The sequence below is a fragment of the Rhea americana genome, unplaced genomic scaffold (genome assembly GCF_003343005.1).
Source record: "Rhea americana isolate MKP2758 unplaced genomic scaffold, rheAme1 scaffold_588, whole genome shotgun sequence".
Lineage (NCBI taxonomy): Eukaryota > Metazoa > Chordata > Aves > Rheiformes > Rheidae > Rhea > Rhea americana.
The window spans coordinates 68,370-93,652 of record NW_028186743.1 but is presented as its reverse complement, the minus strand read 5'-3'; the positions used below and the strand labels follow the sequence as shown (position 1 = coordinate 93,652).

The 25,283-nt window shown below is 52.5% G+C and overlaps 1 protein-coding gene across 1 annotated transcript in view; it reads right to left on the bottom strand.

Moving 5' to 3' along the window:
- Positions 1–2,802: 2,802 nt before the first annotated feature.
- The window catches only part of RAB11FIP3 (RAB11 family interacting protein 3), a 63,617-nt gene continuing 41,136 nt past the window's right edge, over positions 2,803–25,283 (bottom strand). Inside the window, exons 5-14 of the mRNA XM_085319409.1 lie at positions 24,517–24,651; positions 20,009–20,044; positions 16,392–16,485; positions 14,267–14,370; positions 12,169–12,309; positions 11,069–11,150; positions 8,928–9,065; positions 7,798–7,953; positions 6,913–7,053; positions 2,803–5,757 (exon numbers count right to left, since the gene is read on the bottom strand). Coding sequence (XP_085175535.1) covers positions 5,644–5,757; positions 6,913–7,053; positions 7,798–7,953; positions 8,928–9,065; positions 11,069–11,150; positions 12,169–12,309; positions 14,267–14,370; positions 16,392–16,485; positions 20,009–20,044; positions 24,517–24,651 — 1,141 coding nt within the window. The 3' untranslated portion in view covers positions 2,803–5,643. The remainder of the gene's footprint in view (positions 5,758–6,912; positions 7,054–7,797; positions 7,954–8,927; positions 9,066–11,068; positions 11,151–12,168; positions 12,310–14,266; positions 14,371–16,391; positions 16,486–20,008; positions 20,045–24,516; positions 24,652–25,283) is intronic.

Here is a 25,283-nt window from a genome sequence, read left to right as displayed (position 1 = left end):
CGCCGGCGCTCGCCGCCCGGCCGGGCTGCATCCGCGCCCGCTGCAGCTGCCGGGGCACGCGGGATGCCGCGCTCCCGGGACGTCCTCCCGGCAGCCAAGCGGCGCCCGCGGGGAGYGGACGGTGGGGGACGCCGTCCCCCCACACACACACACTTCCTGCCCCTGCTCGGCCAGCAACATCTGCCGGGCAGATGTGAGCAGCCGCGGCTCCCGCCGGAGGCTCCCTCCGCCGCCCGCGGAGATCCCCGCTCCCGGGACGCCTCCAGCCCCCAGGTCCCCGTTGCTCCGGGCCCCCGAGCCTCCTGCCAGMCCCCCCTCGTCCGCACCCGGCGGACCCATAGCGATGGCCGGGGCAGCCGCCCCACAAGGGAGGGGAGAGGGTCGGGGTGCGCCATGCGGGCGCCACGTGCCGCGCTGGGTCTCCCCGGGAAAGAGCAGCCGACGTCGGGCGCAGCCGGAGCAGAGCCGCGCGGGGGCCCAGCGGCGGCCCCGGAGCTCGCCGGCGGCGCGAYGAGCATCCAGCGAAGTCGGGGATGATTTATGGCGCTGCCTACGCCGGCTGAGCAGAGCCAGGCACTGCGCTCGGCTTCCCGAACGCCCGACCCAAAAAAGGCAGAGTGCGGCGGCGGGCGCGGGGGGAGAGCGGGCAGCAGGGGCACCGGGCGCCCATGGGTGCTCGGCTCACCCCCCGCCACTGCCTGGGTCCGACGCGGGACGCCCAGGCCAGCCTGCCCCTGCGACACAGAAAAAGGAGCTTGGCGGAGGTTTCGGCGCTCTCCCGGAGGAGGACGCCGCTGGGGACGGGTCCTGGCGGGCGGCACCCCAAAGCTGCCGAGAAACACCTCCCCCCGGCGACGTCCAGGGACTCGGGCCCCGGCGGGGCGCACGGCTGCAGGGGTGCCGCCAACCCCGGCAGAGACGTGCCCGGCGCCGCGCCGCGGGCTTCGAGGAGTTTTGCAGCCGCAGAGCACTTCAGCGCCGGCTCGAGGAGCAGCTCGGAAGAATGCGAGTGGTTTCGAGGGGTCTTGGAGCTGCCGGGATACGCTCCGAGGCCGTTGGAGCCACTTTTTTAGAGCTTTTCAGAAGGGACGAGAGCTGCCCRGAGTTGTTCAGGGCTACATTAGTCACTCCAAGGTGACATGAAGCTGTTCAGAAGAAGTTTGGACAAGCTTTAGAGCTGTTCAGAGGAGTTTGCAGGAGTTTGAGAGTCATTTGGAGCTGTTTGCTCAGGGAACTTCAGAGGAGTTTTAAGACTTTCTAGAGCAGTTCAGAGCTGCTTTGAGAGGTTTCGAGACATTTAGAGATTCAGAGGACCTTTTAGAGGACATGTAGAACAGTCGGAGTGCCTTAGAGCACTTCAGAGCTGTTATAGAGTATTTAAAGGTGTTTTACAGGTGTTTAAAAGAATTTTAGGCTGTCTTAGAGGAGGTTTAGAGCTGTTTTGGAGCTGCTCAGACCATTTATTTCCATACTGTTTAGAGGAATTGCAGAGTGACTTGGAACTGTCCAAAGGAGTTTAGAGATGGTAGAGAAAAGCTTTAGTGCTGCCAAGAATAGTAGAAGGGCTTGGAGGAATTTTTGAGGCCTTGAGGGCTGCTTAGAGCAATTTAGAGGACTTTCAGAAAACACCTTAGAGCACGTTAAAGACATTTCACAGCAATTCACAGGCGTTTTAGAGTGGTTTATAGCTTACAAGATTTTTGGGGATGCACTTTAAGCAATTTCAGGACTTTTGAAAGAGTTTAGAGGAGTTTAAGAGCTACTTCAAGCTGCTCCAACTGTTGGAGCTTCTTGGTGCCTCTTGGAGCTGGTTAGAGAAGTTGAAGCTATTTGAGCAGTTTAAGTGCTTTAAAGCTGTCCAAAGACCTGCTAGATGTTTGGAGAAGCTTCAAGCTGTCTGAAGGGGCTCAGAGCTTTCTAGAAGCCCTTTAAAGGATTTTTAGAGCTGTTTTGAGAAGTTTTAGAGCATGTTAAAGCTGTTCAGAGCACTGCAGAGCTCTTGMAGAAAAGTGAGATGTTCTAGAGCAGTCCAGACGAGGTTTAGCACTGCTTAAAAGAGTTCAGAGCAGCGCAGACTGGTTTGGAATGATTTGGGGTGGAGTATTTAGAGGAGCTTAGAGCATTTTAGAGGTGTTTTACAGCATTCAGAGGCATTTAGAGCTCTTTGGAGCTGCTTTGAGTGCTTCAGAGCAGAGTTTTAGAGCGCTGCAGAGCTATTTAGAAGTTTGGGGTTGCTCAGAGGCTTAGAAGAGTTCAGAGGAGGTGTGAAGAAGCGTAAAGTGGCGCTGAGCAGCTCAGGTTGAAGTGTTTCAGACCGTTCTGGAGCACTTCAGCAGTAGCTCAGAGGGCTGCAGAGGATTTTTAGAGTGGTTTGGAGCAGCTTAGTGTTTAGAGCAGTTTTAGAACAGTATAAAAAGAGGTTACAGAGGAGGGAAAGCCCTCCGTAGCCTTACCTGGAGGGTACTGAAACGAGTCCCAGGAGGTGCCGAGCCACAGCCCAGTCCAGGTATCAGGCCCCCTCCGCTCTCCCCCGAACGGCCGGTCGCTGGTCGGGGACGCTGCCCGCTCCGACGCTCCCTGGTCCCTCACGCCCCTTGAGCCCCTCTCCGGAAAGCAAAGAGCAAATCGTCCCCCGTTCGCGCTGAGCYGCGGCGGAGGCCGAAGGGAAGCTTTGGCGCAGCCGGGTCCGGCCCCCTCCTCCCCTCCGCAGCCCCTTCGCGCCTGGCTCCCCGGCGGGGCATGGGCGACGCAACCCGCCCTCCGCGGCGATCGGAGCCCTCCCGGAGGAAAACAGGCCTCTGGGCAGGAATAGTAACAGCTTTTAATCGGACAAGAATTGATACATCATTTAAGACAATACTGTTTTTGCCTCTTGGTTGGGACTTCCTTCACATACCAGTAGGGAAAGAGGAACATTTTCGGGAAGTACAGTTTTTTCCAGGGGGACTTTAAAGCATGGTGAATGTGCAAGTCAGTGCTTTGTTTGCTTAAAACTTTTTCCCGGTGCTTATTTACAGTTACAGTACCTCTTTGTGAGCGACAGGAAAAAAGACGATTGTTTTAACTGGGGATCCACGATCCCGAGTTGAGAAAGGCAAATCTCCAATATTTATATATTTATACATATATATATATATATATATATATATGCTTTTGTGTATACACAGATACATTTCTCTCTTCTTTAAAGTATTAAAAAAATGATCAACCTTCATTCTATAAAAATACCTACTCTACAAGATAGAAAAATTTCCCTCTCCAAGTATACACTGATTTACACCCAAAGCTTCTCTGGAAATGTACATTACGTGGCTTCTTCCCGCAGGCTCGGCGAGGGAGGGCAGCGGGTGCCGGGGCAGCTCGGGCTCCTCCGAAGGCTTTTCGGGGCCGCGCTACAGCAGGGCGGAGGAAGGCGATAGCAGCGCATCGCTCCGACCGAGCGCGACCGACCTGCCCTTCCGCGCGAGCCCTCGGCCTCGCTCCTCCGGGCTCCGTCCGGCGGGGCGCTCCCTCGGCCCGKTTTTTCACCGGCAGCCTCGGGGAGCTCGGCGTCGAGCCTCGGAGAGAGGCCGAGCAGCACCGCGCGGCCGTGCCTCGCACGAGGCCGTGCCTCGCAGGAGGCCGCGCGAAGAGGAGCGTCAGAGGGGGTCATCGCGACAGTCGCTCGCGGACTCCGATTCCCCCGGGGCCCCGGCGCAGAGCGGCAGGCCGCCGGGCACGCAGCACAGACCGCGGCATCTGCCATCTCTCCTGGCTAGCGGCACCCTTCAGGCAGAAAGCAAGCTGGCCGATTTAACAGTGCGCCGGCTTGGAGAGGAACGTGTTGCGTGCTCAGTGCAGCCATGCTTGGAAGCATTTGGGGGAGAGGAAAATACCCCCCGCGCACCTCGGCCAGCAGCCAAGAGCCAGCTCCTTGTGCCTCTATTTTCAGGCCATTCTGGCATTTCCAAAATGTGACAAGCAGGAAAACCAACCCCTTTTTTTGAGCCGAATGTACTAAATGAAGCTAGACCCTCGGGAGCTTCCTGGCCTCTGTCTTCTCTTGGAAGGCAGAGAGCAGCAGGTTGTTGCGCTAGCTGCTCCCTCGCTCGCCGCGGGGCTCGCTGCGCGAGGTCTGCTCGTGCCAGCAAGCCGAAAGCTGTCCGATGTAAACATGGCTTTTGTTTCCCAGGGAGCCGTGAWTTTATTCTCTGGTCAGCAGCCTCCTCTCCCCACTGGCATAGAGATTTCGGCTCAGGCAGGCTCTGGGGGCCGAGACATCAGAGCAGCTGCTCCCCTCGCCTTCCTGAGCGGAGGCCCCAGCAAGGCAAGGGGGCTGGAGCGGGCTCTCCCTCCAGGACTACGGCTATCACCAGCAGAGCCCTGCTCCGAGCGGGCGYCCTGCCCGCCACGTGGCACCGTCCCCAGGCTGCGGGGTGGCCCCAGGAGGCAACGCGGAGAGAGCGGCAGCGCTCTCCGCCCCAGCTCGCGGGCGGCCAGGCTTGGCCCCGGCTGCCCTCGGACGCCGCGCGCCCACGCGCTGGGTACCGCCAGGCCGGACCAGCCAAGGTGGGGTGGGGAGAGCTGGCCAGGACCAGCCTCCAGTGCAAGTTGAAAAGTCACAGCCTTTCCTCCAGTCCCTGCAGGCTGGGAAGGCAGCACCGGTGTATCTACGGCGGGGGCAGAGGGGCACGTCTGCCCCCTAAAGCTACTGCCCTGCAAGCTCAAGCCATGTCTCCCGGCTCGACGGAGAACGCCCGGACCTCTCGGGAGCTCAGGACAGGCAGCAGGGGAGCAGGGAGCGGGCAGGAGGGCCGCCTGCCGCTCTGCTGAGCCACGCAGCGGAGCTGAGAATGCACAGGTGCGCCGAGGGTGGTGAGCCACAGACAGCGAAAATAAATAAGGAGGCAGGTGACAAACTGCACTGACGCCCTGTCCCAGAGAAGGCTGCTCCCCTGCCCCTTCCTTCCACAGCGAGCGAGGGAGAAGCCAGCTAGCTCTCTGCACGCAACCCCCTTCCCAAGCAAAAGCAGCAGGGCAAGCACTAACTGCCAGCTGGATGAACAAACTCGCATTAAAGTTAACAAAAAAAAAAAATTCTACAAGTCCTGGACATGTTTCCCTCTTTCCCAGGTCTGCCCCAGTGAGTGAGTGTGTCACGGACACTTTGGCAAAGCAGATACTTGGGCTGGACAGGGCAGCAAGGGAAAACGTCAGCTCCACCGCTTCCTTCTCCATCCCTTTATCCTACGGTTCAGAGAAACCCTCTGCTTACAGCCCCGGCGCTGGCAAGCTCCTGTTCGCACCCCGCGCGCCAGAGGCCCTGACGCTCGCAGTAGGGACAGTTCCCGGGCGCAGCCACTTGCCAGCTTTACTGGTGGCAGGGACAATACAGGTCCTTCCTCCGCTGTCCGTTGCTTGTGTTTCTTCTCCAGGTCCCTTTCACCCTCCAAAGGCAGAAGGGTTTCAAAATAACGGAGTCAGACAACAAAGCGTTGCTGCTGTTTTTCTTTTTCCCTGGTCCACTGGATAATTGATCCAATCTGACGTGATGCTTCCATGTGCCTTCATCAAGAGCAAAGACGTTTCGAGTCCTCTTTTTCCTCTCAGAGCACCAAATCCAAACCCAACGAAGAGCGCGCAACCCGTGACTTCTGGCTGCCCTTACTTCACTTCCAGGATGGAGGGGTTTGTCTCCATGATAGCCACGATGATCCTGTCGATGTAATCCTGCAGGCGGAAGTTGATCTCCTCTTGCTTTTGAATTGCTTCCATGAGCTGCAAGTAGGAGAGAAAGGCAGTAAGTGGTCACTGACTGCCACTGCCCAGGGACTGCAACATTTTTCTTGCTGCTCAGTGCAGCGAACTGCAGCCGTGGTGGCGGGGGCCAYGACCTGCACACAAAGACCTGCTGGACTGAAGAGATTTTCCTCTTCGTTACGTTAGCTCGGATTGTTCCTCATCAGGTACAACAGCGCTTCAGGGAGCGACTGGCGGGACGGCACTGAGTCTTGCAGGCTAACTCCCAGACTAACTCCCTGCTTCTGCGGGAGTCCCTCAGCTCCTGCTGGTCTCCCACAACACATGCTCCTATATCCCAAGCTTTCCAAAGCCAACACTCCAGGGGCCACACCATGCATTTAAGGGCTCAGACATAAAAGCCAGAGGCCTGCCTCAGGCTGAAGGCACAGGCATGGCAGCCTGAGCACAGATCCCAGACCTCTGCTGTTAGAASAGCATGTTATGGTACCTCTGAAGCTCACTCTAGTCTTTCCATTCCCTCAAGGAGACTCTGGTCTAACAGCATGAGGAGATGCCCTCAGCTACCGGCCCAGCTCCTTCACTCTTCTGTCCTTCCTCAAGTTCCCAGCMAGATGGGACCGCAGAGAAAGCAGGGCACATCACATCTGCCTTTGGCTCCCCAAATATCCACCTGCGTTTTCCCAACACATTTCTCATGATCCTAAAGATTTAATCCTGATAACTTATGCTCTCACACCTGGGATACCACATCAGGGGTACAGCTACTGGAGCAGGGAGAGCACATGCCAGAGGAGGAGGTAGGAACCAATATCCCTGGGATACATTGCAACTACACACATCCCCACACCATGCTCTCCAAACTATCCCAGGAAGAGAAACACTGTCGCAGGGTGGCAAAGTGCAATGACAAGTGGCCCTCCAAYAAGAGCACTAGCAGCAAACGGGAAAGGCACAGCTTCTTCCACTCCCAAAGACAGCGACTGTCCGGAAAACTTTTAGGAAGTTGCATGGATATTTCTTTGCTCATGACAGTCTTCAAGTGACTTTGGGGGAGTGAGCTGTACTACAGAGGACTGCTCTCAGGCCCCTGTACACCGAGGGGAGATTAAACRCAACAGGCACCCCAGAGAAAACACAGTTTGAAGTAAGCAATTCCCTTGCAGCAAGTACCTCGTCTCTGGAGACAGAGCTGATCTCTGCAGCCAAGGACTCCGAGAAGGAGGCTGAGAAGAGGTTCTTGGCTCCCTGGATGCTCAAGTTAATGATCTGTCCATTCAGTTCATCGTTCTGCTCCTTCAGGTTTCTGTTATCCTGTTCACAACAGACATTTGTCAGATGCTGCCAAAGCATGTGGTGCCCCTGGAGCAGATCACTCAACCTTGACTGCACGGGTGGGGAAGACAGAGGCTCTTGTTCCATGTAAGCAGCTAACAGAGCAGTAGGAATAGCTGGAATAGAGTCCAGCTTGGCAGAGCCTTGAGAACCTCTAGAGACATGGCATGTCCTGGAGAGATCCAGAGGACACAGATCTCGAGGGGCTATAGAAACATGACATTCTTTAGAGGAAGAAAGTGACCTCTCCTGCCCCAGGACAGAGGCCCAAGGGCCTGCACGGCCAGCTAYAAAAACAAGACTCCTGCATGGGAGCCTTATATGGTCTGGTCTGATTGTGAAGGCTGCAGAAGGCATGGCCAACCCATGTGCAGCTTCCAGGACAGAAGCCCTTAGTAGCCAKGACTAGTGCAGAACTTGTGCCAGGTACTCTCCTGCTCCATTCATCCTCCCWAGTGCAAAGCCTCACCAGTAAGAGCCACCCCCTTCGCATGCCACCAGTTGGGAAGACCAAAGTGAACACGAGCGTTTGACCTGCTGCTCATACCTCCAGCATTTGCTGCAATACTGCCGGGGCAGGCACTGGGCTGTCAAATCCAGTGCCAGCGCTTGGGGAGGCTGAACAAGGCACGAGGCAGCAGTCCTACGTCTGTCAGAGAATCTGCATCCCATTTTGCAMGACAAGCGGCTGATACGTTTCCCTCCCTGCCCAGCCCCAGATACCTGCTTGAGCTGCTTAATCTCTTGCTCCAGCTCAGTCTCCCGCGTCCTGCTGTTGTACTCCTGGAGCCCCATGCTGCTGCTCCTGCCTCTTCGCTGCTCAGCTTCCAGTTTGAAGAGCTGCAAGTGTTCGAGCTGCTTTCTGAGGTCCTCGATGAGCTGAAGCACAAAGGAAGAGGACAACTGTCTGAGCACCRCATCCCCTGCAAGTCTGACGGCTCGCACTGACCACTGCTGGTGCAACAAATTGCTGTCTGATTGCTGCGGCAGGATCAACAGACCTGTTCTGGAAGGCACATGGCTTCCCCTCTTCCCCAGCAAACAGGAGAGGGGGAGCCACTTAAAAACGTGAAAGCAGCCCTAGCCCCTGGAAGGACTGTCGGAGCACCAAAGACGCTGGCTCCGAGTCAGCAGCAGGAGGCAGAGGCCCTCCTAGCAACGTGGGCATTCGCTCTGGCAGCTCCCACGGCTCTGATCTCTCTCCTGCCGCGACGGGAAGCCTTGGCCAGAGAAGTACCATGAATGCTCGTCACAACTGAGTGCTCTCAGCCTCAAAAATGACTCTGATTTCCCTTTTGAGGCCTAAACTTCCTTTCCCACCGCAACGGCAAGCACTGTCTGAGCTTCCAGCTGGAATTAGCAACCACACAGGCCCCTGGAAGGGGTATCTGTGCCCCCCCCGCCCCAGCACACAGGAGCTGGGAGCTCTGCCAGCATACAGACTCCTGCTGCCGTTCAGCATGGCATACTCTCACCCAAGCAGCCTCGCATCCCTACCCCCATCTGCTAATGCTTGCCAGTGCCGCACACCATCATCCCTGTGCTTCTGCCTCAGTTCTTTGAAGCAGGAGAGAAACGGGCCCTGTGGGGAACAGACCAGGAAGCCACAGCCTCCCTGGGAGCGCAGATGCAGACAGACCCACTCAGTTGAATCTTAACGCAGGCAAGAATGAGAAGTGACAGATGTTACACAGTGAAGGTGCTGTCCTCTCTCTCTGCCCTGGCAGGACCAAATGCTCAAGCTGTACCTATCTCCGGGGGGCTCCTCCCAGGCTGGGTGCGTGGCACCCCTGTTTGGGTGGACCAGCTGGGCAGCTTGTGACAGGCAGAAGGAGCATCTGCACGCTACTCACCTCCTGCGTAGACTCCTTCTCCTTCTGAAACTGATGTCTCTCCTGATTCAGCTTGTCCCCCATCTTCCTCTTGTTCTCCTGCTCCTCTGTGAGCTGGACAGTGAGATCTTCGATCTCATCCAGTAACTTCTGCTTCTCCTGTAATGACATAAAGCACAACAGTCACAAGGCCTGTCTTCAGCACTGCCAGGACTCTTCCTATTTGCTCAAGGGCCCTGCACATGCCGAGCACCGCGGGAACGCTCTTCTCGCTGACGTATTTGGATGCTTTGCCTGYTGTGATTTCATTTGCTGTCTGAGGACTTCAGAGCCCGAGTGCTTTGGCAGCAGTAAGAAGAGCCACATGCCAAAATAACACCATTAGACAGTAAGAGATGATCAAGAAGAAATCCAGCAGCAATCCCCACACAGGCAAATACCTGCACTTGTGCAGCCTTCTGGGCAGTTTGATGCTGGTGTAGGATATTGCTCGGGCAGGAAGGGGCCAAGGGCCAATGTGGGGGCTACYCTCCTCAAACACAAACCTTTCTAAAAGCCAAAAACACCAAAAAGACACCAGGCAATGCTAGTGCCCCGTGGCTCATGCCATGAATAGGCCAGGAACAGCTCTGAAGGAGAGCTCCAACTCAGCTAGGTGCTTAGGGTGCTCTGGTCCCCGGAGTGCAGTGCCAACAGCACTGCACAAGCACAAAATGCCATGCTAACAACAAAATCCCCATTTCAGACAACAGGCAAGATACCAGTTTATCAGCAGGGGGTTCCCTTCTCAGCAGGGAGGAGCAGTAATTGCACCTCTCATCGCTCATTAACCACATGAACTGTGCAGAAAGGCAGCACCGCTCTGCAGAGAGATGAGGGACCAGAACAAACGTCCCACGACTGAACAAACCCAGGCGAGAAACACGTTCTCAGACCCCACGCTGCCTCTCAAGCCTGCTGCTGGAACCTGGGGGTTTCCATTTACTTTTTATAGTGCTTTTTATACCCACACCTTTGCTTACAAGGTCCTGACAGATGAGGTGGTATGGCTGTGTCAGGAGGGAGGTTAGGCTGACAGTGGTCTCCTGCAGGCTCGGAGGCTATGAACAGAGGAAATACTTGAGGACCTTAAGCTGGGCAGGATGGAGATTTGATTTTACTTAAATTTTAATCTTAATTTTGCCAGTAGACTGAACAGTAACGCGCACCAAAAGTTGTATCTGCACCCCCCGCGCTCTCCAAAAACAACGATCCTGTTCAGCTCTATAGGGACGGCGGTATCCCGGCGAGCCTCCCACCCTGGCCCTGTTAACAGACGCCTAGTCCTGAATCCCCGGTGCAGGGAGAAGGGAGAGGATCTCAGAGATCCAACAGACCTCTGCAGACTCAGCACACAAGTCCCAGCGACAGCAGACTTGCACAGGTAGGAAAGGGAGATGGACATTCCTGCTCCCTTTTCTCCCTCTGGAAAGGCAGCCTCGTGTGGCCAACATCCCCGCGTCCCGCTCCGGGAGGCTGTTGGATGGGAATGGGGACAAGCCTCCACAAGAGGGCACGAGCACCTTCGTAACCAGCCCAGAAAGYGCTACCCAGCCCCACTGGAAGCTGCTGGTTGCTCAAGCGAAGGAAACTGGGGCTCTGTTCTACACAGGCTGCACCGTCACCAAGAGATTTTGGGRCAGGGAGTGTCAATCTGCCTCCAGGCTAAACACTATGAACCTGCATTTACAGTATTAAGGGATTGCTCTGAAGTTCTGTTTACAGGGACTGGGAGATAGAAGAGGTTCTCAAAGGATTTACTTGTTATATAAATCAGATTTTGCATAGGCCCTTCGTGCACCTGAGAAATTCAGCTTGAGCCACGCGAGGCGGCAGGTGCAAACCCCAAAATACAGCTCTAACACAAGTCTCCTAAAACACAGATCGGCCAAAGCACGCRCACACTCTGCAACCTGAGCAAGAGGGTCTGCACTGAGCACATTAATGGAGTGCTGCAGGCGGGCAAAGCAGGACCTGCCAGGAGAGCAGCATCCGGAGAACCTGGTGGGTCCCGGCCGCAAAACGGACACTGCAGAACGTGGCYGTGGCACCCTCTGGGGCACCTCTGGGGGCTGAGACGGACAGAGCCCCCTTACACACACACGCACRCACACTGTCCTCACCTCCTCAAGTCTCTCAATGCTGGCTTTTAAACATGGGACACAGGATCTCAGCTCGCTGTTCTCGTCATCCAGCTGCTGCAGCCTGCGACAATACAGCAATACAGACACACGTGGAAAAAAAAAAAAAAAAAAAAAAAACAAAAGCTTCATCAGCTCCCTCAAACCTCAGCACTAGGCACCAAAGAGCAAACACATCACTCAGGCAGAGTCAGAGCAGCCAGTGTTCAGAGAAGGCTTCAGCTTTGCATTCTCTAGGTAAAGCAGCATCCATCTGAGGTGGCAATTGCTCTGTTACAAAAGCCTGGTAAAAATGCTGCCTTCGTCTTTCATTTACAACAGGGGCTGAGCAATAGCAGAAAAGATTATGGGAAAGCAGCAAGAAGAAAAGATTAAAAAACCTCTCAAAYAAATTTAACACCTCCCATGCCACCCTCTTCTTAGGAGGCCAACAGGCTGCACCAAACATCCTGGCTAGGACCCTGCCTGTGTGACAGCTCTGCCTTCCTGGGGTGTCAGCAGGAGCTGGGGTACTGAAGCAGAACTAGACGCCATTCTGCTCCTCCAAAACCCCCAAAGTTCAGCCACACTATGTTCCTACAGTGATGCTTCCCTCATCCAAAGGGGGGAAATTCATTACCTCCAGACCTGCTTCTGCTCAGCTCAGGTCAATTCCCATTGCGGCTCTGGGAGCAGGGTGAGACATTTGCCTATATACATGAAGGTGACTCACATCCGTACATCAAACAGACTTCCGTGGGTCATTCATGTGAACGAGGACTCAAACAAACACCTTCTTCATGCATACATCAAAGGGAGGCCCACATATGGAGAAATGAGCTATMTTTAAATTAAGTCACTGAAATTCAAATAAAGAGCTCAAGACTAGGTTCATGGAGGGGCCAGATTTCCTATTTTGGTACAAAGGTAAGGAAAAAGAGTATCCAAAACTCAGTGTTCTCCATGACATTAACTACCATTTTTAACCAAGTTAAATTCACTTTCTATTGCRTTTTGTCTCCCCAGAGGCCACAACTGCAAAGTATCAGCAGGCCTATACAGCCCAGGAAACCTGCCACCACCCAGCCCTGCCCCAATCCTACCTGGCCTGCAGGTTCTCAATCTCAATGCTCTTCTCTCTCTCCATTTTGCTCAGTAGCTCCCTCTGCTTCTTGATCTCTTCCAGGAGTGTTTGGTCAGCTCGTAGCTCCTGCTCCTTCAGCTGCTCCTCAAGAGCATTTGCTCTGCAGAGAAGAGAAAGGATTCACCATCCCTAACAGCTACCCCCATGGCACGGTGCCATTCCAAGGAGGAATCAGACTCTCAGCCTTTCTCCCAYCCCACAACAGCACTAGGAGAAGGAGACTGCAAAATACAAAGAGCGAGTTTTCAGAGGGAAGTAAATCTGAAAGTTTCAAGCAGCAGGTGTACCAGSTCTTCACTTTACTCCAGTAGAGGCAGTGGGAAAGCAACGTGGACTGTGCAGTCCCCAGGGACACTACTGCTGACCAACATGACATTTAAATAAAATAAGCTAGCTGGGAGATGCTGGTGCTGTCTCCCAACTAAATCAAAATCAATTTTAAAGGGTAGGCCAACAAGGATGAGGAGTAGCACAGCAACCATCTCGTAGCACACACCCCAGTGGGTTGCAGTCACGGCACCATCCAGAATGAGCTACTTAACCTGATTCTGGCCCTTTAATCCTCCTGGCTTTCACACTTTAATGTCCCTAATCYAAAATATGGGATCTGAAAGTCCAACTTCTCTGTGTGCCAGCATCAACTGCAACCTCAGTGCAGTGCTGAGACTCTGCCACTCAATTCAGGCAGCGGCCCTGAGTGCTCCGGCAGGGCGGCTGCATTTGGCAGTACGTCTACCAGCCCTCCGAAGAGGCAGGGGCAGCCCAGGCCGGCTGCCCTGTCTACGCCTGTTGGCTGTAAAAGCGCCCGTCTACCCAGCAAGGGAGGCTCAGCAGCAGCCAGGGAGCTGAAGCCTGCTAGGAGACCGATGTGCCGTAACCTGTGCAGTCACTCTGTGCAGGCAGGCAGGGAAGCCTTCTGCCAGATGGACTCATTCTTCAACCAGCAACAAGTAAACTAAGGGCTTTATTTGATTAAAAGCCAGCTGACACTTCTGGGCCAAGCTAGTAAAGTGAAAACATTCTCCTCGCTGCAAAGTTTATCAGGGCTTAGAGAAACCTTTGTCTGAATCACACAGTTCCAAGGCACAATTATTACTTAACAGTCTTACAGCTCTATAGATAAACTCCTGCCGGCTTTATCTGCCAAGTGTAAATACACGGCTGGGAAAGAGAAGCCTGTCAGATTAATAAGGACAGTGATCTTAAAATGGGATCCGAAGGGCTACACCCCAGCCGGGTTCTGAAAACAAGAGGATCAAGACTGGCTGTGGGGGAGGCAGAGCAGAGATGCACAATACAGAGCCTGCTGCATCTCCCGTCCAGATCTGTTGAATAAAACGAGGGCCAGAAGAAGAGTGTGTTTCCCTTCCCAAACAGGGATCCTTGGCTTCCCAAGATTCATGAAATCCTCTGCACTCCCCTGAACCAACTCTGAGAGTGCCAGTGAGCTTGCAGAGGGGAAGGATTTGGGGGCATATATTAAAAAGCTATTTAAAAAAAGGGAGGGGGAGTTAAAAAGCATGAAAAAGCACTACAATCGTTGCAGTTGCATGCAACTGAACAGAAGATTTCAGAGTGGTGGCGTGCAAGCTGGCATTTTAACCAGGAGGCGGGGGATTTGTACCTGCAGAGCTGCAGGCAATTTCCTGAGCTCCTGGGAACTCGCCAGTGACCCAGAAAGCCACGTGCAGGATGCCGCGATGCCACAGGGGAGGCCCTCCCGCAGAGGAGGCAGCCCGCACGCCTGCTGGACTTCGCCACAGCCAGCCTCTGCCGGGGAGCGACGGGGGCAGCGCGGGCAGGTCTGCGAAGCTCTAGTGCTGTTTTCTGCCTGACTCTCTCCTTTCCTGCTGCCTCCTTTCCCCACACACTTGGGCGGCTTCCGAGATCAGAATCCCGCCGCGGGCACGCACGGGCAGCGCGGGGAAGGCGCGGGTGCCGCGGCACACGGGTGCGGGAGGAGACGGCATATCGCAGGCGGCGCTAAGCTGCATTTTGAACGGGGCAGCGATGATCCGATCCGATCCGCCCGCGYGGCACGGGCCAGGCTCTCGTACCTGTGCACGAGCTGCAGGTTTTCCTGCTTCAGGCGGCTGTGCTGTTCGCCGTTGGCAGCCGTGTCCTTCTCCAGCTCAGTCACCCTCTTCTCCAAGAAGACAACCTGTGCGACAGCAGAGGGAAGGCTCAGGGGCTTAAATCAGCCGGCAAAGCCGGACCAAGAGCTAGAGCACTCCGCCCGCCTCCGGCGCCCCACGCGCGTACGTCCCGCTTGCTTTGCYGTTCCTTCACGACCGGCTACCTCCGATCTTGCCAATCCCACGCAAATCACAGCATTACCCACGTCCCGCTCCGCGGCAYGCAAGCCATCCCCTGCCACAGGGACGACTGCTGGAGCCGATCTCATTCCCGGGCAAGCTGCTTAAAAATGGGCAACTGCCACTGGAATCGGTTAGCCTCTCCTTGAGTTAAGGAAAATCCCTTTACACTCTAGTTCTTGAATTTTTGGTGCCTCTCAAGTGCCAGTAAAGAGCCAAATGCTTCACTCTGTTCAGAAACTTCACGGCAAGGTACTGCAGGGAAGTCTGGATAGAAAAATCCCAGCTAGATCAGAGCTTCGCTGTGTTCAAGTGCAACCATGAGGGTTTCCCTGAGCTGGGAATAACTATCCCAGAACTTTAGAAAGGATGTAACACAAAGATCCTAGATCCAAAACCATATGTAAATAAAAATCACATACTAGGAAAAGATGCTAGTTTGCGGGAAAGGGTCAGAGATGAGTATTTTCCACCTGTACCTATATATGTTTTATTTCATTTGTATTTGTATTTTGGGTTGCTTTACCTCAATATTGCACACTGAGGAAGAGCAAAAGGGGCCAGGAGTGCCACTGTATTTCACATTCAAGCATGAAGTGCGTGTGTGTTGAGGGGGAAACGCTGGAGGAAAAGAGTATRTAGTCCCAAAATCCAATTTGTACTGAGACAGAAACAACTGCAAGAAGCAGATAACCAGAAGCACATCTGCTAAACCCAAAACACAGGATTCCCATCACCTTGGTGGGAAGGGTAAATTACATTCGAGCGTATCAAAAAAAAAAAAGCGCAGCAGACAACAAAAAAACCCCACCTAAACCAACAAATCCAACAAATAAAATATCCAAAGATGTAAGGCCTTTACTAGAAYGACTGCCTGTGCGGATCCCAGAGACAGATGCCTGGAGGTGCTCAGGGACGTTGGGTTCGGAGTGCTCTATCCAATATTTAGACCTGGATTTTTTTTAAGGTTTTCCATGCATTGTAACTGTACCAGTGAGCAGTCAAATGCRTGTATATTCTCTTTGGCTCCACAGCTCCAACAGTTCTCTATTCATGATTCTAGAATTAAAAAGCCATTTTGAAAAAGATTCATGACTGCAGCAAACATTTACACAAGTCATGATTCGCCTCATCTTTAACTTTCCCTTAACTATTTTTAGCTGGTGGTGATTGAACAAAAGCTTTCTTGTCCTCCTGCCCAGCTCCCATCTTGCTCTATAACCCTTYGCTCATAACTCGCCAGTAAAACCGAACAGGAACAGCACAGAGCCGGCTTTAGATCCTCTCGGCAGGACGAGCGGCAGCAAGAGACGAAGGAACGGAAGATCTTGTTTCAAATCACATGACTGTTCACCTCAGAAAAGCAGAACCGGACAATTTATTGTGAGATGTGAAACAGAAGTGAAAATACTATTCTGTTAGCATTGCTCTGGAAACAGCAACAGCTTCCTCCAGAGCAGGCACGTGCYGGTGGCACCTCGGAGGCTTTCGCAGTGATTCGGACTCTTCCCTCTCCGCTCCCTGCCGTAACAGGGAGGCCGCTCGACACAGGCACCACTTCGAAGTGGGGAGGGAATAATGTCAAGCCACAACACAGCATCGTTTGCCAGCTGAACAGCAAACCTTCACTCCCAGTGAGAAGACATCAACTAGACTCCCCAATCCAACACTAACTCCACAATTCAACCCAGCAGGCTCTCATTTTCCATCCTTCAACTCAGAGGGCTTCACACATCTCACCAGCACTTATCCACCCTGCAGCAGCTGTGCAGTAGGACGAGCTTTAATACAGCTCTTGCCTAGGGATCTCAAGGAACTGCAAAGCATTGCAAACACGCTCCAGAAGAGCACGGACACCATCACTTACCTTGTCCGTGATGTCCTCTTCTGTACAATCCAGAGTATCCCGGTAGGACTCCTCCATCACACYCACGGACAGCGTGCCTGTCTGATGCAACTGTCTATAACAGACACAAACCACCCCAACCCACAGCAACACAAACATTAGGGAGAGCATTGCAGAACACAGATTTAAGGTGACAATTGCTATTGCAGAGTGTGATCCCCTCTCGCCTCCTCAGCTGCTGCCTCCCTTTCCAACGAGATCTGAGAGCACTGCTCCTTCCTTCACAAGCAGAGGAAGCCAGGGGTTAGGCCCCTCGCAAAGCAGCGGGCCTTTTTGCCAAGCCAGGTTCCAACAGGCAAACAAGGCCACCACCTCAGTGCTCCTGGGCTACCGGACTGCACTGGTGGCTGCTTACTAGCTGAATGAACTTGCCCAGTAAGCAAAGCATGGAAGTGGATGAATACTGTTGGGACTTGATCACCTTTTCTTGCTCTTTGGAATAACAAAAGATAAGAGCTCACTCTCTCCACTTCCTTTCTTTATGAACTTACTAAGGCTGTGTTACCCAGCGAAGGACAGAGTACTCTGCTCTACTCACTGATAACACCAGAAAAGAGCCGGGGGCAGGGGTGCAAGGGGACAAGGGGAATGAAAAAACCCTGGAGCTGTTGTGAAACACCCCAACCCGGCTCCCACCAGCAGCAGCAAAAGCTGAGAACCAGCTAATCATTAGCGAGGGCTTGCAACATCCCCATCCACACGGCTCTGTTCTGCTCTAAAGGACGCAGCTCAGACTGCTCCGTGGAGCGGTTCATCAGCTCTTCATTGCCGTAGTGTCACCGAAGATAAGCCCCATCTTCTCAGGGCAAATGAAATAACCTCTGCTACGGCRGTGAGGGCTCATTACATTTCACTGTGAACTTTAGACAGATGCTGCCTGGAGAAAACCAAAGGTGTTTCCAGTAGAATCCAGTTTCTAATGCTGGCCAGTAACTTCAGTGACGTGGCTTACACCACAGTATGTGTTCCCGAGCACCTGAACGAGCAGCCTGCTGGGGGACACTGGCATTTTTTCCTTACAAAGAGAAGCACATACTTGAGGACTGCCAGCAACTGCTTCAATACACTCAAGTTTGGTGAAGATGGAACAGTCCTAGGGCAACTATGTTCACCAGTTCGGTGCACAGGGAGTGAATATATTCCGGACAGATCCTGCCCTGTTCTGACACCCTATCACATGGAAATTCTGTTCCTTCACTACAAAACAAACAGCCTGATTTAACTTTGAGCAACCTGATCCACCTTTGAAGCTAGCACTCCTTTGAGCAGGAGGTGATCTAGAGAACTACAGCACAGTCTTCAGTCTGATCTTAAAGATCTGGCTCTACTCYGTAGCAAAACCTCGTTATCTTTGTCACCATCACAAACCAGCCTTGACTGCTCCCAAATTAGCCGGTGTTCGCCTATGCCTACAGGACCCAATGCAAATGAAATACATAACCCCTTTCCTGCAGCTTGGCCCATGAAGCTTTAGCCAGGACACTTCTCGGCACAGAAGCGGCTTATATAGTGGAAGTATTTACTCGAAGCTCTCGCGTGGTGTTGGGTCACCCGAATTTGCATTCGTTAAAGGCAGTGGCTCCCAAGCCAGAAGATGAGAAGGGAAACTACGTAAATTCTGTGCCTACTCCAGTTCAGGGAATTAAAAAGTCAAAGCCAAGCGGAACCGCTGAAGTCAATCTCCTCTACAAAAGTAATATCCTAATTCTTAATCCGATCCTTAAATACGGACAACTGACCCATAAGCACCCCGAGTGCTACAAGGAACACAGTAGAAGGCATAGCTTCTTAGGGCTTGCCTCATTCACCCGCCCTGCTGCTGCACGCAGTTTGAGGCATCTCAGCCAYGGAAAAGGCAGTGCTGTCAAGGCAGCAGCCTGCAAACAGAGAGAGGAGAAAGAAGGTCCAATCTCCATGGAGAGGGCATCTTTATTCCCAGAAGTTTAACTTAAATCCTTTTCAAATCTGCTGTGCCAGAGAAGTGACCRCATCCAGTTGGAATGAGCCATCTGTCCCTGGACATCACTAAGCTTCCCACCGAGCACACAAGGAAAAGCCAGCAGCATCTCCCAGAAGGGGCAGATGGACCTTGGCAGAGCTATGCACTGCAGGAGCTCCTGCATGAAGCAACTTGCTCCTTGTGAGCTTTAAAGTATCAACCATCCTGGTTCCTTCATTTATAGGAGAGACGAAATGGACTTTTAAACAGGAGAAACTAGAGTAAGACACCAGCTTGATTCCAAGTGAAAACTCCTCGTTTTCCTTCATCTGTGGACTCCTCTTGCGCCACCAAGTGCCTTAGCAAGGGGGCAATAAAGCTCAAGCAATTAAAGGCAAGGGACAAAAGCTAGTCCTAACACAGGAAACCTGGAGACAGGCTGCTTCATTCAACCTTCTTTCCTGCTAGTGTTTTTAACAAAGATCTTGAAAGTGAGAGGACTGGAGTAAGGAACCCAATACAAGACCCACTTCCTTTCCAGGATGGGAAAACCGTGCCAAGGGAGACTTGCTGACCACAGGAAAAATTAAAAAGGGAAAGGTGAGAGAATAGCTGGGGAGAGGTTTAAAGAAGCTGCTCAGTTCGGTAGAGCTCAGCTGTCCTTGTGCATGACTTACAGGGACCAAACCGAACGCTGGCATCRGGGCTGGTGAGCGAAGCTTTCACAGACCTTGCTCCAGAGACTGACGGAGCTGCTGAAATGAGTGAGCACATGCRCTTCCAGAGGGAGCAAGGCTACACCAAGCACTATTCAAAAGTGCTGCCTATTTCTCTGAAACGTTCCTCCCCAGCTTGGAAACTAGCAGAGGGAAAGCTGGAGAACTCAGAAAGCAACAGCCATCGCGAGCAGGACAGAAGAGGCCGGCTGGGCAGCTACCATAARCCTCAACGTATTCTTAAAGCACGATGCCAAGAGAACAAGGAAGGATTGCGAGGGCAGGAAAGGGAAGATGGACACCAGGTTTCATCGAGACACGGTGGACCCTTTACCCCAGAGGCTCAGGGCCAGGTTCCCCCCAGGAACGCTCAAAAGCCCCTGCCCGATGCCGAAACACTGCAAGGTGCTGGGGAGCACCATGCAGAGCGTAGCAAAGCAAACCACAGCCCGGGCAGTTGGCTCAGAGGGCTGGCGGTTTTAGGGTGCTAGAGAAATTCTTTCGAGCCACAGCACTGACCAGCCTGGCCCTTTAGAGACTCCAAGGTTTCACCACCGCAGCGCYGGAGTGAAGATAGCCCAGCAAGGGCACCCAAGAGGGACGCGCTCACCAAGGGTCCCCATTCCCRGCCCATATGCCTGCTATTAGGGCGTGTGCAGGCTGGGGGGGGGGGGGAAGCACCCCTCAATCTGTCCCAAAAGAAGTCAGGTTGAGGCCAGCCTCCAGTATCAAGCACAGATGAGAAATCTCCATTTAGAAGAAGTCTACTATGAAATACATCCAAATTAAATCCCGCTTTTCCCCAGCAGATGCAACAGGTCCGGAAGACCAACGCTGCGAAGCTATTCCGACAGCCTCCCGCAGGCCTGGCAGCCCGCACGGGCACAGTTCTCAGCAAAACAGTAACGCAAATATGAGCTTACCTTGCTACCTTCTTGCTTGAGAGTCTTTTATTTGGACTGTGAAGTGAACCAAAAAACAGGAAAGAGTTAGGAAAACCAACAGCGAAGAGCAAGGGAAACAGGAAACCGAGAACACTGTGGGGCACATCCTTTGCTATCACAGCACAGTGTGCGCGCACACAGACACACACACGCACACAACATGCACGGTCAGCACAGCCGAAGCAATCCACATTAAAAAGCAGGTGCTGAAAMTGTTCACATATTTAAAAATGTTTGATAATGAACCAAATAAAATAGCGCTGCAGAAACCTCACCGCCTCCAGCAATGGCTTCCTCTCGCGACTGGCTGATCCCAGCCCCGAAAGCTGATCCCCAAGGAGAGCGCTAATAATAGATGTGAGTTTGGCGGGCCTCAGCCTAGTTCCGCGGTGACTGCAGCCCGCATTGCGCCCGGCAGCTCTGCGCAGGCAGCCCGGCTCCAAAATACCCCGAGCCCTCCCTCCCGGCTGCCCTTTGAGGGCGATCCCTTCGCAGGCGCTGTTGGGAAGGATTTACTTCTTGCTCCCCATCTCAACGAGCGTTTGCACCAGGTTGCATGCTCTCTGCTTTGCACTTCTCACCGAACCACTAGCGAACGGCTGGTTACTTGTAATTCAAGGRTTTTTTTCGGGGCTGTCGATCCATATTGCATTCTGGATTTGGAGCAAGGTCACCCTTGCCATTACCAGAGATAGGTGCAAGCTCTCTTTTGCACAGATAACTGACCGAGATCGCGWCTCTGTGTATGACCTAGCTAGCTATTACTGTACTGCTAAGGTTACCGCTGAGCTAACTCTTAGCATGACAGGCAGTATGAGCAGTGAAGATTCGCCTTATCCTGCCCCCACGACTCCGCTATCGGCGAGGAGGGACAGCAGCGGCTGCAGGTTCCCTCCGCCGCGCAACGGGCCTTTCTCGGAAACGGCTGCTTGCGAGATGCTCCTTCCACTCACTCCAGAGAGAGTCATGACTGAGCCMCGCCAGGCTCACACATCCACGCAGCAACCCTCTGAAAGCTTGTTTTTGACCAGAGAAATGCAACAGTTACGATTAGTTCTTAGAAGGAGGAATTAAAAATAGCTCAAGATAAGTTTCTTTAAAGAACAGCTCCTGGGACACAATGCCCRGCCACAGATTGTTGTCAGGGTTGCTAGTCCTCGTGTCAAAAGCACATCCTCAAAACTGAGATTTCTAAGGAGGGCAGGAATCCCTGCTGGCCAGGCTTCAAGGACGCACAGCGTACTCCTTCCCAGGGCTGCGGGGAGGAGTCCGCGCCCTCGTCTTTGCCAGTAATTGTGAGAAGTCACGTACAGCCCAATATCAGAGAGGAAGGAAAGAAATTGCTTTTCTCTGCAAGCAACTTATCAGAAACCAGTGCTGGCACCTTCAGASGCATCTCACGAAAGGGTGCAACGTGTAACCTCAGGTTCAAGTACACCACAAACAAATACACTTCTACAGAACTGCTTCCTTCCAGATTCCCTGCCAAGTCCTCCCCCGCTTGCCTGCCTGGTGGGCTCAGGGTGGCAGTGACCCAAGGCCACGCCAGGGCCAGGCTTCAGTCCGACTTCAGGAGTTTGCAACACAGCGCTCACTCCCTTAGAGAATTTCTGGCACTGGGAGCGGGCATGCTTACCATTGCCCCCCCTTGTCTTCTTACTTTCTTCTGTGCATAAAATACTGACAATATATCCRAAACTTTTAAGAGTGAGGATGTCATACGGCAGCAACCTGGGCTCCACCACTGCTCCAAGTATGCTGCAGACTGGTTGTCTTCAGGATTTGCTCTCAGGGCTTGGCAGCTTCCCAGGTGCAATGCAAGACTGTTTTGCCCAGATTTTGGTCCTRTTTCTGCTGCTCTCTCAGCCTGCAGTCTAGGACTTCTGTCCCCYGCACAGCAGTCTTCACATCGCTAGCGATGTCAGGAGCAAACAGCTGATCCTGAGACATCCCGAGTACTGCTTCTGTAYAGGCACCTCTCACCTGCCTCCGCTGCAGAAAATGCACAAAAGGTCAATTATGGGTGTCACTTATCCCTCTGCTCCTGGTTTGCAGCTCGTCCCTTGTTTTACGTAAACCTATGGGTTGTCCTGGAGGACCAGGCACGCAATCCAAAACAATCTGGTTTTGGCAGTCCTACTTCTTTACGTTCTTGACGCTTATATTTTTCATCAGCTCCTTTCTGCTCCTTCCACCATTATTTCCACTTATTCTGTGCAATACGAAAAGCAGCGAGCTCTCATTAGCCTCACTTGCTATCTTCCTCCTGGATATGGCTGCACCAACTTCCGCTGGGTCGGCAGCCCTTCTCCTGGCTGCTCTCACCAGGACGCAGCTTGTGCACCGCATGGCCCTCATCCTGGTGAGCCYGGAGCTTTATGTGGCTCAGGCAATCCCCATTACACCTCTTCATGTCTGAGAGAAGTTCCTCGAAATTTGTAATTCTCTTCCCTCTTGCTGGGCCAGATGCTCGCACCAAGACAGACACTTCCTCCTGGGAAACAGTTTGTGTTTCAGTCTCTATCAGTCTTTCAGACACCTTCTATTTCCTCTTTGGAGGGAAYAGTCCCATGCCATAGGGATTTTTCAGCCACACCTACTGGGTTTCTTGTCCCAGGTCACAAAGGTTCTTCCCAACTCCAGAGAACTTCTGCAAGTAAAACTCCCAATAGCATCAGTGTGTTCAGGCCAGGCTTCACACCCCACTTCTGTCAGATGCCAAATTTACATGGGAGAACTGCAGYTTAAGCAACAAGCTGAGACCCAAGCAAGCATTACTTGAGAGTGGTGTCTCCTGCAAGTACCTTCTCTTTGTTGGTTTAGTCTTCAGATCAAGTAGAATTGTGGAGCAAGAGGCCAAAATCCAGGTCATGGCAGCAACACAGGCAGAGTTGGTAATACATCATGACCACGCAGTCAGCAATACACACTAAAGCTGTTTTGAGATAGGTCTCAGAGGCTTCTGTATTTTAAGAGGTACTTATGTGACTTCAATACACTAGTTACACTTGCAACAAGCCCAGTCTCCTCTCAGCAACTTAGAAAGTTAGCTGCGCTGAAACGCTCTGCAAGAACAATAGCAAATTCACACACAGGAAATCCTGAGCACAGATGGAGGAATCACATCTAGTTGCCATAAGCCCAAACGGCACATGTCAAACGCGAACCAATGTGCAAACGGCCTAGTTCGCACCGGATGGTGACACAGACCTCCCTGGAACAAGGTGAAGAACCTCCTGCTCCTCCAACAGGTCAAAATCTATGGCATTCCCGTGAGACACCGTGGGACTTGGATGCCTCCTCTGGAAATGCCGCACCAGAGGGTGTTACTTCAGCTTTGAAGCATACATTTGGTGGAGAAAGCCTGGGATAGAGTGGGGCTGTTGGTGCATTCAGGGAAGCCCAGTATTCTCCTCATTATTTGTATAACCTGAGTTACTACACTAATCTTCTTAGAGGCTCATAACAACAAAGGCAAACATTTGTCAAAGAGGCAGAGAAGAAAATTTTCCCCCCAAAAAGTCTTAAGGGCAAGTTTCTATTTGTCTTCCAGCTCTCCTGCCGTAGCTATAGCGCCGGGGAGTTCTCATTTCATGTTGTCCCTGTATAGGGCAGACAGAGGCCAAGAGCACGACCGAAAACTGAGCTTGAAAGAGCAGGGTGGATGTGACAAGAATGATCATCATTAACATCAGTCCTGCTATCCTTCAACCCGGAAAACTGCAAGCAGGTTAGAGCAAGCGAATAGAAATCCCTCTGCGTTTGCCAAATCAGCAAGTCAAACTGCTGGCTGGTAGAGCTCAGAAAAGTTGCATTTAAAAATTCCTGAAGTCGCTGTACAAAGGCTCCAGCATTTACCATTGCTACACTGCTCGTTGTGGATAGACAGGCACCTAGACAAGCCAGCTGAAATGAGTTTTTACTGCTGCAACTTCGAGTGCCTACACACAAGGTCCCAAGCCCTAGAGAGCAAGTTGATGTTCCCAATTTCCTGCTGCAGTGGGAGGAAGGGCTGCTCGCTCCAGCCCTCCCAGGTTTGAATCAGCAACTCAAAAGTGCTTCTCTGTTGTTTATGGCCAGCCAAAAGACCAGGTAGTCATTTCCTTGGTGACAGAAATACTGTACGTGACCAGCTTAAGACTTCAAATTCTGTCTTAAGGACTCCATTACTCAGAGCGTGGTGAAGTGCTGCATTCACATAACACTCAACAGGACATGCAAAGAGATCAATTAGAGCAGAACGAGAGACTCCCGTTGTCTGTTAGCTTCCACGGTTCGGATTAAATGAAACTCCTGCTACTCTCCATGACGTTACTAGGGACTTTACCGCCTGCAGAGGCTCACACAGTTCAGTGAAACTCATCCCCTTTCCCAAAGGGTAATCGAGCAACGCATGGGCCAAGGAAAGCTTTGCGAGACAACGAGAGYCTCCCCTTCTCAAGAACATCGTTCCAGGCACGCAGATTGCCACGCACAAGACCAATTACCTATTCATTTCAAGATCATTCAGGCGAGCAGAAAGATCCTCAAGGCGGTTGATTTGTTTGTGGCACTGGCTACAGTAAAACTCAAATGCTTCATCTGCGATAATGCTGTGCAGTTTCGCAGCGAGCGGATTGGTGCTAGAGAAATCACAAGTGTCAGTTTAACAGGACAGAACAGACTAATCTGATTTCATCTGTGGCTTCCACAAGCTAAGTGCACGCTTGAAAGGGAGGCTCTCCAGGCAGGGGAGCTTTCCGTACAAGATACAAGACGTGCAATTAAAAAGTTCAGGGCAGATCAGGTTACGTTCCCACTCAACCATCAGCAAACTTTTAGAAGCACAACAGCAGTCAATAAAGAGCTGCTATAAATTTTCCAGACTTCAATTACTCCCCTCCCATAAAAGTTGCAGATTTGCAACTGAGGAAATTTCTTGCAATTGGTGATTTTGGCCCACATACCCAGATCCATGTGCCAGTCTGCCCTTGTGGAACATCCCCTGGGAATGTCAGATGTACGCCTTGCACAAACCTATGTACCTACAACATTTCTAAGCTGTCATCATTTTCCAGGCAACCTGTCTCAAACGGCCCCAAGAATCTTCCTGGTTCATGCTGTCAAACGCAGACCAAACTGATACACTGCTGCTCGCAGCAGTGAGTTTGGGAGCGAAATGTCTTTGGTCAGTCGCAGCATTTTCCAGTGGGAATGTTTTAAAAATAGAGCAGCTGTGTTGCCGTAGTGCTGCTGTTTGCAATGCACACCAGAG